Source organism: Gallinula chloropus, assembly GCF_964237585.1.
Source record: "Gallinula chloropus genome assembly, chromosome: 19".
In the NCBI taxonomy this organism is placed as follows: Eukaryota; Metazoa; Chordata; class Aves; order Gruiformes; family Rallidae; genus Gallinula; species Gallinula chloropus.
This window is the reverse complement of record NC_140104.1, coordinates 8,136,577-8,150,707: the sequence shown is the minus strand read 5'-3', so window position 1 is coordinate 8,150,707 and position 14,131 is coordinate 8,136,577. Positions and strand designations below refer to the sequence as shown.

Sequence of the window (14,131 nt, the reverse complement as noted above, 5' to 3'; positions counted from 1 at the left end):
TATGCAGTTTAATCCTGTAACTTACAGGATCACAGATCTCTATGAAAAAGGACTAAATCTCATCATGTACTAATGGAAGAAAATTATTTTCTGGGAATCTGACAAGAGAGCAACAAAATTTTTCCATCGTGTAATTGAATACTATATAGTTTCCTTTTCCCCAGTGTTTGATGAAAAGACAGAAACAGACTTTGATTATACTATTAACTATACAGATAAATGCTGTAGAAAATGTCTCACTTCATTTTACCCACCTCTTTTTGGACCTATATAATGCTCTACTTCTACAGATGTTGTAAAGGCAGAAAAGACATACTTACAGAATATAGTCTAAGTTAAAAGTGAAAGACTGTACAAGCAATTTAAATCCAAATCTTGGGAGGGAAATAAACTGTGCATTGGACTGACTGAAAAACACCTTTTACTCCCAAACTTACCTGTGCAAGTAAAAGGTATATCGATGAATGTGGGAATAAGCAGAATAGTATGAATACAAACTGTCAAATCGATAAAGGTGCATGCAAATAAGTAACAAAAAAGGACAATCAATTATCAAAGTAGCTGGGACCTGATTCTCTTCTCGTGACATAAAATGTAAATTTTGCATAAATACAATTCCAGTAGCATTTGCTAAGATCATCCATGAAACACAGACCTTTTACCTCACAGGTAGAAACCACTGTGTCATTGTCTGCACTGTGGTACACAGGAGATGAGACAAGGCTGCCACAGTGGGCTCTTTAAAGTCTATGAATCAGTGAGAATTGGTACAAGGGGAAATCAAGATCCTACCAGCTCAGATTAGAGAGCTGGTAAGATCATGGTTCATTTTATTTGCTATAATTGCGTAAATTAAATACTGTTGGAATTTATGTAGTAATTAATATGGCACCTGATTAGTTCAGCAAAACATTGACCACCATGTCTGAGATACTACTTATAATGCATTAGTGGAGGAAGTAATAGAAAACATTAACCTATTTGGCAGACTGGGATGGGTTATTTATGCTTGTTTCCATAGAATAAGGCACTTTGGTTTCAGAAGTAATGCTATGCTGTTCAGAGGCACATGTGTTAAAGTTGAGATACACTTACAAAGTAGCCTGTTCCCAAGCTGGAAGGAGCTGAGCTCTGCAATAAAACACAAAGACAAAGTGGAAAGTCAGTGACGGTTTTTAACACGTTCCAATCCACACAGCTCATTACCAGCCCTTTCCAAGCTTTTCATCACTACATCACAGCACCAATGTGCTGCCCCTTGTCATCTGCTACTGAAACAAACACGGTGTTGCTTAATTTTTCCCTTTACATCTCTCAACGACTCTGAGATGGTAACGTGCTATTTACTGAATTCCAAGCTTCTGCGGTGGACGTAATTGCCAATTTATTTGACAGGCAGCTGGGTAATGAATTAATGATGGCATTTCGCCCTGCACTGAGACTAAACAGACACTCATCAACCAGCCTCCCTGACATGCTGACATTCAATGCCCTGGACTCCAGCTACTCAGCTTTGTGGCCACAAAGGGGCAGGCGGGAAGGGGAAAAGAAAAAAACTGCAGACTGACTTCAAAACAAAAAGCCCGGTGGGTTTGGATGACTTTTTCAGTGTATGACCTGTTTGCCAATTTATTCCCAAAAGGCCCTGGTTAGTACACACATAGTGCTTTTCTAAAATGAGACATTTTGTAAACATAATTAGTAGTCTGAAATGTAAAGAACGCGTGGGCACAGAGAAGCCGCTTCAGTCAATGTACCATTTCCTGGAGAAAGCAGTCGCTACCATTTCCCATTTGGATGTCCACAGTGTTTGACAAACCAAGGATTTAAAAAGAAAAGGAAAAAAACCTCATAAACCACAAATATCTGCAGTGTGAAATAGATTTCAAACCTCAAACTCATAAAAATAATTAAAACTAATATTATTACCATAGAAAATAATCAAAGGGTTTAATGCTTAAAAAAACGCATCATGAAATTCAGTTTAAGTGGGACATGATCATAACATCTACATTCACAGGAATTAAGGAGATAAAGGGTTTTGTTTCATTAGTTTTTCATCTAAGCAATGGGGATTACACAGCAGGTTCTCTGAGACACATGGTGAGAGACCTAAACATCTCAGCCCTAATCCAGGTCGCTGGCTGTTACACTAAAGGGTGAACAGTTCCCAACGCTATGGGCCTGTCACCTGAAACACTTCAAGCCAGGCTAGGCAAGGGACAAAAGCAGAGGGTAGTGAGCAGTGCTAAGTCCAGGTATAGCCAGTCCTTAACTCCTATAGCTCAATTCCTGCCTCTGTTCCTCAGCACAACCACACTCTGATCTCAGGAACTGCACAGAGGCCCCAACCAGCCTTGGCAAACAGCTGGAAACATGCAGTTCTTCCACGCTGTCCCCCCTGTTCTGAGACACTATTGCAGGGAATCCTAACAGCAATCTCTCTCGATTTTGTATCACAGAGCACAGCACTGCCATCAAGTGCACAACCCCCAATAAGGGGCCTACAGCATCTTTTTGCTGAGCTTGATATAACAGAAATAGATTGTGCCAAGAAATTAAAATTAACAACAAAATTCATTGCAAATAATCAGCATGTTACTGGGCGTTCACCAAAGCTCTACAAAAGAGAGAAGCTTAGGGAGGTTATGTACTGATGGGGAAAGGCCTGGTTTAAGCCATCAGAAGTGAGAGACTTACCAAGAGGAAATCACCACCTCAGTAGTCATAAGGGTATCAGTATGATAAAATCAACAAACTCTGTTGGGACATCTCGTGTTCTTGTATGAACAAACAAAACTGCTATGGAAAGTTGGAAGGTAGCCGGTTTCTACCCCTTAATTCTATCTTGTATGTTGTAGCTACTGAAGGACTCAGGATCTGCAACTCTCAGATTTGGTTATAGCATGCAAGGGGAGCTCCACAAAAATAAGTAAATAAATTCCTAAGTCCTTCTGGTGCCTCAAGCTCCCTCTGTCACCATCACCCACTGCCAGACCCCCTTGTCCCAGTGCCTCTGCAGCAGCATCACGCTGTGGTGGAAGGGGCAGTGCAGGTCTGGGAACACATGGGCACAAGGTCCTGGGCTCAGCCCGACCGCTCTGCTCTCCTCTACATCCCCATACTTCGTGAACCATCATGCTGGGAATAACCTAGTAACCACCACAGCCCCAGCTGTCTCACAGCCCCAGGCATCTCACAGCCTGGCTACTGTTCCTGGCTAGAAAGTCCCCTTTCGTGGGCCACACTGAAAGGTTTCATGGGCCACTGAGTCCCGCAGACTGCAGCTCTCCAACACAAGAGCACATTTCAGCACTCACTGGTTTCACATCCAACATATTTACTTTCCCAGTAAAGCACATAATTTATACAGCTTTTCCCTTCTCACATTTTATTTTCTGCTTCATGCCATTTAAATTCTTTTAATTTAAACTAGAGATCTACCCACAAAGTACAACACGTGCAGTCATTATAGCCACTTTTGTTTAAGCTATGTACAGGCAACAATCAAGTCCCAACTCTTCCACTCACAATTTTAAAAAACTTACTTTACAGGCTGAAAGCTCCAAGGTTTGCATTCTGCATCTGTGTGCAATTTTTAATCTGATTTTTTATTCCAACTTTTGGAAGAACCAAGTATCAAAACAATAAAAAGAAAGAAAAAATTAATAAGCAAACAAAGTATTTCCCACTGAATATTTCCATTCCTTCAGAAGCAATGCTGCAATGGCTATGGGAGACAGCTGAAACACAGCAGTCAGATGACTTGCTGGAAAGAAATAACCGCGTGTTCAGGGAACTTGAGGTTGCTCGATGGAAATATAGCCCTTCACAAATTGCATGCTGCATATGGACAGTACAGTATGCAAACTCTTTTTAATTGAAGTAAGAAAGACTGTATTGCACATGCATGAATGACTAAGTTAGCTGTGCTGTGAACTGTGTGTGGACAGAGCATATAGGCTGAAGCGAGGGCTATGCAAGAAGACAGCTTCTCACCTTCTCTGGTAACTCCCAATAGCGAAAGGATCCTACTACCCAGTGCCCAGCCTTGGTACCAACTGATGAATGTGATACTGTGTATGCAGCATCTTTACAAGCCCATGCTGAGTCGTGATCCTGCACTGGATGGTTCTACATCTCTTACATAAAGTGTGCCTATAATAGAGGTAATGGTTTCACTTTCCGAAACCCTTCAAAAATTGGACATTTGACATACTGTTTGACATTCACACAACCAGCAGCAGAAGCCTGCATCAGGTGCCCATCCGCAAAACACAAGTCACTTGCTTCAAATTAACAGGAGTTTGGGGTTTTTGGGTGGGGTTTTTTTTCTTGGTTAATTTTTTTAAAATTTTCCTTGTTTGTTTGGTTTTTTTTTCTTTTTCCTCCTTCCTTTCTTGAAAAGAAGAACTTTTGGCCAAGGAGCAAAAACATAGTAACCATCGTGTAAGCATTAGTTTATTGTGTACCAAAGAAAATTACATCCTTGAGGTCTTGGAAGGCAAAGTTATACCCATTTTGCATATATATTGTGCATTACTTGAGGAGCTGGGTGGAGAGAAAGACTGTGTTGTACATATTTGTTCTGGCTATTGTTTATGCAGGTCTGACTGAATGAAGGAACAGTGGGTATCATTTCAATTTCTGATGTCAACATCAAATTACTTATTTAATTTCATGCCTGGCGAAGCATTGTATAGCTACACGCAGAATCATTTCACTTCATTTGTTATGCTGTGTTTTCTTGGCGATTGGCTTGCCTTCCAACTGACAGCTTTAATTACGACATGAATTTGATTGCACTGCCGAGGAATTAACATAATGCAACAAAGCATTTAAGCACCCAACCTTAGACACACAAACACACACATACATACCCTCGAATACACACACACACACAAAGAAGCAGCCACTGCAGCTGATAAGCTTCTGGCACACACATACATAAATGCAAGCAGAACTTTGCTGGTGTTATTTCACTTCAGATGCAGCCAAGATTGCTGGGGATATTGTGGAGAAGGAAAAATACTAAGGATTTCAGAATCCAAAGCCTGTTCCTCAACTTGTCTGTCTTTGGGAGAAATGGCAGACTGAGAATTGAAAACATCCCATATTTGAGGCCAAAACATTCAGCTGTCCGCAGTATTACACTGCTGGGGCTGTAGACATCTTTCTTCCTGCAGCAAACAGCAGCAGACCTGTGGGCAGGGCACTCCAGAAATTACTCCTCATCAATACCTCACTGTACCCTATTCTCAAGTGCAAAGTACAGAACACAGTAGGAGTACACACTGCTATGCAGCACGGCGGAAAGGGAAGCACCCACTAAAGAGCGTGTCAGCTTTGAGGATAGCCCGAGGCCTTTAATGTAGGGGACAAATGGAAAGATTCCTGTCCCATACCCTATTCAATAATTGGAACAACATTCCAGACAGAAAGGGGACAACTGTTTCTCCTGGCTTGTAATTCCTCGTTCAGCAAAAGCAAGCACAGAGAAGGCAGTCCATGCTGCTTTTGTATGGCAAGAGCGGGAGACCCTTTCTGCCTCCCAGCCGATGCCACAGGAGAGGCTTTCACTGCTCAGTCCTCGCTCAAACCCTGCAAGCAACACCAGAAACAGAGGCAGGGCTGAGGGTACCCAAAGCAGCTTGTCAGCCTTCTCCCAATGAGGAGGCCACAGCATCATTACCCAAACAATGAGCAAAGGTGTCTTCATAGACATTGCATCTTTAACAGTACTAGCATGGACTTTTCAGCTGAGTGTGGGCTTCAGTTCTGTGGCAGACCAGGAATTTAGAAGAAATGAGCTTTTTCTGTTTTGTTTTTAATTAGAACAGAGGTGGATGAATCCCTGAATACTCTGTGCATTTACGATCCAAGTTAGCTGTAGTCCTCACATTTTCCTTAAGAAATCTCTGACTACTTTTAAAATATGGTTAAAACTACCCTGTGTATTCCAAAGTGGTAAGACTCAATTAAAAATAAATACATACAGAAAGGTAAAGAAAACAAATTGACTGAGCTCCAAGCTGAGGAAGAGAGAAAGTGCTGCCATCTTGTCTCCAAGCAAAACCTCAACAAAATGAATTCTACTACTGGCAAGATTTTGATGAGATTAAATTGACTACAGCACCCTATATATAAAAGACGAGCAACTCTCCAATTTCTCTTTTAGGCCCCTGAAGCTACCTCTGCCCATGAAGGAAAAAACAAGTTGTCATTCCAAAAAATACTATATAGGGGAGAAAGGCAGAGAGAAAGGGGTTTATGAAATTCAAAGGGGGAGATATATTAGGGCACTGTCAAACACTTGCAACGAAGCATTGGAGCAATCATTATCCCTAATCTAGCAGAGGTTAAGTTCTCTGCTAATTATGTTCTCTCACAGAGGGGGTGTGTATGCGTGTGTACACTTGTGCGAGATGAGGACAAAGAAAGGAGTTGATGGAAATCAGTCTCACTGCATTGCATCTGACAAGAACATAGGATATTCCTCTTCCTACTGTCTGATGCTATTTCAAGCCTCATTATGAGAAAAGTCTCCTGTTTAACACGGTCTTTTCACTGAATTATCCTCTTTTCATTTTTGACCACCTCTCTTGAAAATGCTGCAAATTACTTCCTTGGATCTCATTAGCCTGGAAAGGAGTCATCCCTTGTAAACACAGTTTGCATCAATCTGCGTTAGCCAAGGACTGTAGGTACATTTACAATATGCAGAGTTGAAAGATGTCTGACAGGAGAGGGAATGAAGCCACTGACATGTCAGTTTGCAACTGGATATTCATTATACTATCTCCCTCATCCTGCATCTGTCACTAGGCTATCACTTAGGCTCCACATTAAAGCTCGTGAAGCTAACATTTCTGTTTCAACAGCTTACTTACAACTAGGGATTTGAAAATTGATCATCCACCTAGAGTATATGCAATTCATTCATTATACATATTTCCATGCAGTAGCCATGCTTAATCTTCCAATGCTGACGGGTTACAGCAGTGGAGATCCATTATATTTCATGTCCAAAATTTGTTTTCTGACCTCAGGGTTAATCTGCCTACAATATTTTGTATTTTTGTTCCACCTTCTGTTGAGTACACAATTTTTTGCGTATTTCTTCGGAGAAACAGTGTTAAAATCAGAAAAGGATCTTCAGGGAAACCTTACTTGCTTTTCTGTAGTTTTTTCCAGACTGTAATTTGTAGATACCATTGGACAGCTCACTCCTTCAAAAGATATTCTTTAAAACAAATTTATTAAGCTCTTGATGCATCTTTGGACGTAAGAGGACAGTTCAAAGCAGGCTCACCCATAGCTGGAACTGGAAGTATTGCCATGCCTTTTTAAGGCCCTATCATTTAAAAACATGGTATGTTTGTCTTTGGGAGAGAGAACGCAGAACAGTGTTTACTTCTCTCAGCTCAGTCTGGGAAGGGCCACCACACACTCAGGCAAGATGAGAGCTCTCACACGCATGTTTTTCAACTCTCAACTGAACTGGCAACACCAGACCACAGAGACATATGCTTGTATTGCAATGAATTATCAAAGCATGAAGGAGCTTACTTATTAAGCAAAACATAAATTATGTATAGCATTTTAAAAAATACATTTTCACACATATTTACATAATGTTCCTTTTGAGCAACCTGTGAATCTGTACGTCCTCTCTCAGGTGCACTAGGGAAGATATATTTGCTCTCCCTTTTAATTTGCCATAGTGCCAAAACAAAGGGAAATTATTGTTAAAAAATCAAATAAAAACTGTATTTGATTATGGAAGGGGAACCAGGACTTCACTCTCACTGCCAGGTCCGATACTGCAATGCTGTGAGTGGCTGGGAAGCTCAAATAAGCCTCAGAGCTCTCCACCCAGTACGCTGCAAGGGAGTGACAAGGCTAAATTAAAACCATGTTTGTAAGGAGCTGTGAAATCTTTTGCCAGAAGGTGTTGTGTAATTGCAGAGTTCATTGTAGTGACTTCTCAGCTGCCACAGGGCTCAGAGCAAGCTGGGATGGCAACAGTGACAGGCTGGCGGTCAGCTGCCATCCACTGCTACTGGTACAGAGCATTTACCTACTAACTTCCTCTGGGTTCACTCTCCTCTTCCACATACATCCCACAGCCCTGAGACTGACCTCACCTGACAACTACACAGGGCAGGCTCTGAAGTGTCTATCTGAATGTACCCATAAAGGTTGGCTCTGGGGGAGGAATGAACCTCTAAGGCAATGTGACAAAGGGATGAGGAAAGAGAGTGCAAGAGATTTCACACCTTCACAGGACAAAACCAAAAAAAAAAATAACAAGGTGACTGTTCCAGTGACATGCACAATTCAGCAAAACTTGCTACCTGCGTGCCTCCAGGCTTAAATTTGCACAATGAAATGTATCCTTTACAAAGGTATTTCTTTTAATGTCTGCTCAATTCAGTTTTATTGGATTGGCCTATAGAGGACACCATCTGGTATCCGTCATCCAAATCTACATGGACACGCCATCGATAAAATCTCCATTTGCAAGATGTGGGTTAGTTGAAAGTAGGGCCAGATTGCTCACTGATACCAATTGGTCTGACTGATGTAGCTCTCCACACTTTTACCAGCAAAGGATCTGACCTACAAAATCCCCAATTTAGATATTCTTTTGGGACAGGGCTGTGCTGGAAAACAGAGTACCCACAGCCATGAATAAAACACTCAAGGATTGTGTTGGTACACATAATAAATAATAATATTATTGGAGCAACAGAAATATTTCTGTAGTTGTTCATATGTTGGAAACACTCGTGCATGTCATTCAGTGAATGGCCAGCATTCTTCAACGGAGAAAAACATTCTCCACAGAGCTGCCATGTTAGGACCTTCCACAGCAGTTTCGGTAGAGCAGTAAAGGCAGAGCTTATGCTATTGTTGGCCATGTTATATCAATTCATTACATATAAAGTCACTGAGTCTCTCTAGACATTCTAACACCTTTCATAAAGACAATATTTAGCCCAAAGAAATACATTCTTTTCCTTCCCCACTTAGGGTAAAAAGAGGCCATCTCACTTCTCGACTATGCAGAGCATTTTAACTTCATTAAATGGCCTTCAGCTATTTCAAAATGAACGTTTGCACAGAGAGACATCATACCAAGGTTTAAGAATTGTACTGAACTGGGGCAGGAGACCTAAGCTATCTGTCTTCTTCCAATCTCCTGAAGGGAAGGAGATTTTAGCAACAAACCATCCCAGAACCTAAATCCTGTTATGACCTACACCCCTCAGAAGACCACATCAGGGGTTAATCAGAGCAGTATTTGGCTGTTTTACTTATGTTTCACTTACATCGCTGAGTCTTTCCCGAGAGCTACTTCGATGGAAACCTTTTGACTCCCCACTGGCGCTTTCACTGTCACTGTCTCGGCAGCTGTTTTGACCTGGCTTGAGCTGCAGAAAAGAGAAATAATAAAAAAAAAGAGTTTAGCTTGGTACAGGTAAGTCCCCTTTGTCCAGTGCCACTTCTTAACCATCCCGTCCCTGCAGATAGGAGGCAGCAACATTCATGTCCCAAGGAATACACAGTTTCAGACCTTCATTTAGAGACTTCTCAAGTTACTTGTTTAACAGACAGTTTTTAAAGTTACCATCACATCAAAGCACAAGGAGAATCAACCCCTTCCTCGTTAAAGCGTGTGAGGACCAACAGAAATCTCCCCAGGGAAAGGAGCAGCCATTGCCCTGGGGCGGCCTTTTGCTGGAGTAGCCCTAACAGCAGTGCCTGGTACTGCAAACAAACAGTGCTTGACTAACTTCAATGTTCATAAAGCAACATGATGTCCTTAAGAGGCATCACACTGGTTTGGCCTTTCAAACCAGCTTTAATGAACTTTACTGGCTTTGAAATAAAAAAAAAACCCAAAAACCAAACACTAAACCAAAAAACAAACTATATTTTCAATACAATTGAGAACACATCTGCTTTCTCTTCCACCACACATCACATACTTAAATGAACATTAACCATATTATTTACCATGCACATACCTTACACACATGTCCACAAGCACATACACATACACACTGTAAAAGGAAGATATGAACTACATCTACCACAATGATGAAAATGTATATATTTGGTTTAACACATCTTTTCCTATATTTTGCCCAAATGAACTGAAATTTTGATTTAGCCTTGTTGATGTTTTGTTTGAACTGATCTTCTGTGAAGACTGGTTACTCCTGAGGTTAAAACTGGCAAAAAGTCAGTTTCAGAAATCTACATATACAAACCACATACATAAATACTGGCAGCAGAGGTAAATGCAGAGAAAATACTTGGCAAGGTACCTAATGAAGTATTTTATGAGACACCTACTAAACTTAACCAGTATTCAAGTAACAGATACCAAAGGATTCCTCCTAATTTATTCTATTTATTAATGGAGTTGGTGGAATTCCTATTCAGACTGTACAGAAATAGACAATCAGTCATCTCTATTTCACGACCGGAGACCAAACGTTCCTTCCCCGTGAACTCTCTCCACAACTTTTTTACCCCTTTCCTCTCTTTTATCCCCATTGTCCCAGAAACACTGCAAAAGCACACACAAAAACTCACAGGCATTCTCTTTTATAGGCACACATACACACACAAGACGTGTTTGTGCTCTGTTTCCCAGACACACATTCACACCATACACACTGGTCATCCATATACGCTGCTGTTCTCTCCCAGGTTCCCAAAGGGAGTGCACGAAGCATCCTCACCCTAACTGTTATCATCAGTTTCCCATACAAGAACAAATCACATCTGCAGATCTGATATGCGTGTGCTGCTTTACCTTCATCCCTTATCCCCCCTTCTAGTAAAAGAGGAGTTTTGGGTGCTATCAGTCACAAGAAAGAAGGGAGAAAGTACATAAACTACAGGCTCAGGCACACAATTGAGTTGCAATACATGAGCACAACTGGAAAAAAATGGCACAGGTGTACTCTCAGTCCAAAGAAAATGTAACATGAGAACTAGAGCTATTTGTCAAACACTTACAATTTAATAAATAAACTAAATATTCCACAGCTCAGCCAGAAAATCTCAAGTAAAAAGATTTTTATTTCAAATGGAATGGTTTATGAGTCAAATCTAATAGATCTAGGTAGCATTTTTTTTGAGGCAGAAGGGAGGATAACGAATTCAACAAGTCTAATGCTTCACATATAACTCACAGATCTTATCTAAGACCACTGTGTACTGTAATTTTATGGTCTCAGGTTTAAAATTTAACCACCCAAAGGAAAATGGCTCAAGTTTCCCTGACTCGGTCTTTTGTCAACATCCACTCAATGATGGAAAAACTCTTACTGTAACTGAGGCCTGAAGAATATTTTCCAGTCTCAAATTTTATTTTTAGAACCACAATTTATTTTGTACACAATTTTCACACGTTAGTTACTTGCTAACTAATCTCAATGGCTCATTTTTATACTTCTACATTGTGAATTCCAGCTACTTACAGAGAAGAGAAGAAAAACCCAGCAGGTGTCATTTTTCTAGATGCAATTTACAAGGAATAAGAGAATGTAACCAAGATATCTGAGCCTGAAACTCTGTAGGAACAAAGTGAACTGCACAGAGTAGACAGCAAACTCAGAAGTAAGTCCAAGTTAAGATTTATAAGCTTTCCATATTTTCCTTTCTTTTTTTCCAAGTTGAGTTTCTCCATGTGCCAAACTGTTGAGGGTTTACATTTTATTCCAAAACCCATCAATCTGGGCTAAATTAAAAAAATAAAGCATGGAAATGTGCCCATTGTCTTCTTTTAAGATCCTAAAGTTACACACGCACATGAGAACACTTAATGTGGATAGGCAATGGTTCATTTTAATCTCCTCACACAAATCCAACCACTTCAAATGACGATGAAATGGCATACTGCTGCTAAAAATGGTCTGCAAATAGGAGACTGGATCTTTAACCACATGCATTTGTTGCATTATTCAGGGGCACAAGGGAACCCTAAAATCAGCTTCCCCTCAGAAATGCAATTCCTTCTTGGAGAAAACATGAAGTGCAACACTGACAACTCTTGTTCCTGTATCATTCCTGCTGGTGTAGCCCACACAAAAACCAAAGGCAGGAAGAAGCTGCCACTATGTCTACTCAAGCATCTCACTGAGGACACTCTCACATCAACACAGTCACTACTCTTCTGATCTGCATTGAGAGGGGAGTAAAGAAAGGTTTGCAAGAAGCACACATGACCCCACGCTTCCACGGCGCAGTGGAGATGAATTTATCCATGTAGGGATCCATCTCCGGGGTCTCACAAAGAGGAAATACAGGCATTTTCTGGATCAAAAAGAACAATTCCCAGGCAATGCAGAGTGTCGATGACTTGCAACAAACCCATGCAGCCTCTGGGATAGATCATGTGCAATCCAAGCGCTCATGCCGAGGCTGAATGGCACAGATCCGGGACCGTGGTGAACACCCACATCTCCCAAACTTTTCTAGGAGTTTTTGGTCAGTCTTAGCACCATCACATGGTATTTCTGGGTGCACTACAGAATCTATTATTTTGTAATGCCCAAAAATCTGTTGGAGAACACTGAAAGTCAAACAGAACTGGGTAACTACACTTTTGCATTACAAATCTGAAGGGAAAAGGAGAAAAAAGGATCTTAGAAGGATGGCTGCTGGCTGAAGCGCAGGGACACAGCAGTGGGCTTTATTTCTGATTCCTTCCACTAAATGTGAGAGTAACAACAGGTGTCCCCTTCTCTCCTAAACTAGTCTATTTAGAGGGGTCTTTTTAGCAGGGGCAGTTTCCCAGCGAGCAATCATGGAGTACACCTGATAATTCTACTCACTGCTCTGGGGGCTTCTGCGCTGACGATCTCCTACGCTGAGGCGGCTCCATTATGAAAAGTGTATTTAATGAAGAAAAGAAAAAAAAAAAGGCGGCCCTGACAACATCCGCATTCACCCGGGCTTCCAGTCTTCCCTTTAGTACAGGCACAGGTCTTAAAAAGCCCGTGTGTTTTAAGCGTCCCTGCCCGGCACCGGCAGCGGGAGCGCAGAAGCCTCTGTGAGGCGGTGCGCGCGCGCGCTGGTGCTGCCCGGCTGGTTCCCGCCCGGCTGGTTCCCGCCGGTTCCCGCCGGTTGCGCATCTGCCCCCACTCAGCAGCCGGCCAGGACAGCGGTGTCACCTCTCGGGACGCTGTTTAAGAGAGGGAAAACATGCTGGAGCACTGAGGGGTGAGGGGATGAAGGAGGCCTGAGCAGGTTCCCCTGTAGCCTGCAGGCAGATCCTGCCGGAACAGTTAAATACTCCCTGAGGAGACCATGGCCCCTGCAGAGCTCAGGCTGGAGCATATTTTACCTCAGGGAATTGTCACCCATGGGAGGGACCCATGCTGAGACAAAGGGAAGGAGCTGCAACAGGCCACAGCCCCCTGCCACTTGGGTTGGCAGAGGAAAAAAGGAAGGAACCCGAGTTGGGGGGGTAGAAGGTGGCATTTGAATTGTTTCTCACTGTCCAAATCTATTTTAGTTGGCAATAAATTAAATTAGTTTTCCCCAGGCCAAGACTCTTTTGCCCACTATGCTAACTGGTGATCTCCCCGTCTTCCTCTCAACTCACAAGCTTTTTCATCTTTTTTCGTTCCCCTAGCCTGTTGCAAAGCTTAAGAGAGCCGCTGGGTGGGAGTTTTCCCCTTAGCCAGGGTAAACTCACCACTCCAGGGTTTGGCAGAAAGCACTCACCTCCTCATGAGCCGACCTAAAAACCTTCACGTGTACCACTCCCTGCTGCCCCGCAGAGTAACACAAAATACATGCAGAGCTGGGGCTACCGGGAGGGACAGCCCGGAGAAGGGAGGAGAGGCATCAGATATGCAACACTAACAGTGACCCTCTGATGAAGAAAATAGAGACTGGCTCAGGCCTAAAGGTCACAAGAAACTGCTCAGATTATGAATAAGTCAAAAAAGATGCAAAAACATTCACAGGAAACTGCTGTAATAGTAAGCACTCAGAGCAACTCTTCTGTCAGGGCAAGGAGAGCTTTTCAGGTGACTTGAAATCTAACAACTATTTTTGCACCAGGGAAATATTCAGCCTTATTTTGTGACAGCAAAAGTAA

The 14,131-nt window shown here is 42.0% G+C and overlaps 1 protein-coding gene across 2 annotated transcripts in view; it reads right to left on the bottom strand.

The window, feature by feature from the left end:
* AUTS2 (activator of transcription and developmental regulator AUTS2) overlaps window positions 1-14,131 on the bottom strand; it is a gene marked incomplete at its 5' end in the record, with an annotated part of 774,150 nt that overhangs the window by 412,210 nt on the left and 347,809 nt on the right. For both annotated transcript variants that reach the window (XM_084273147.1, XM_084273148.1), the window contains 2 exons: window positions 1,096-1,131; window positions 9,336-9,437. In XM_084273147.1, the coding sequence (XP_084129273.1) occupies window positions 1,096-1,131; window positions 9,336-9,437 (138 nt within the window). The remainder of the gene's footprint in view (window positions 1-1,095; window positions 1,132-9,335; window positions 9,438-14,131) is intronic.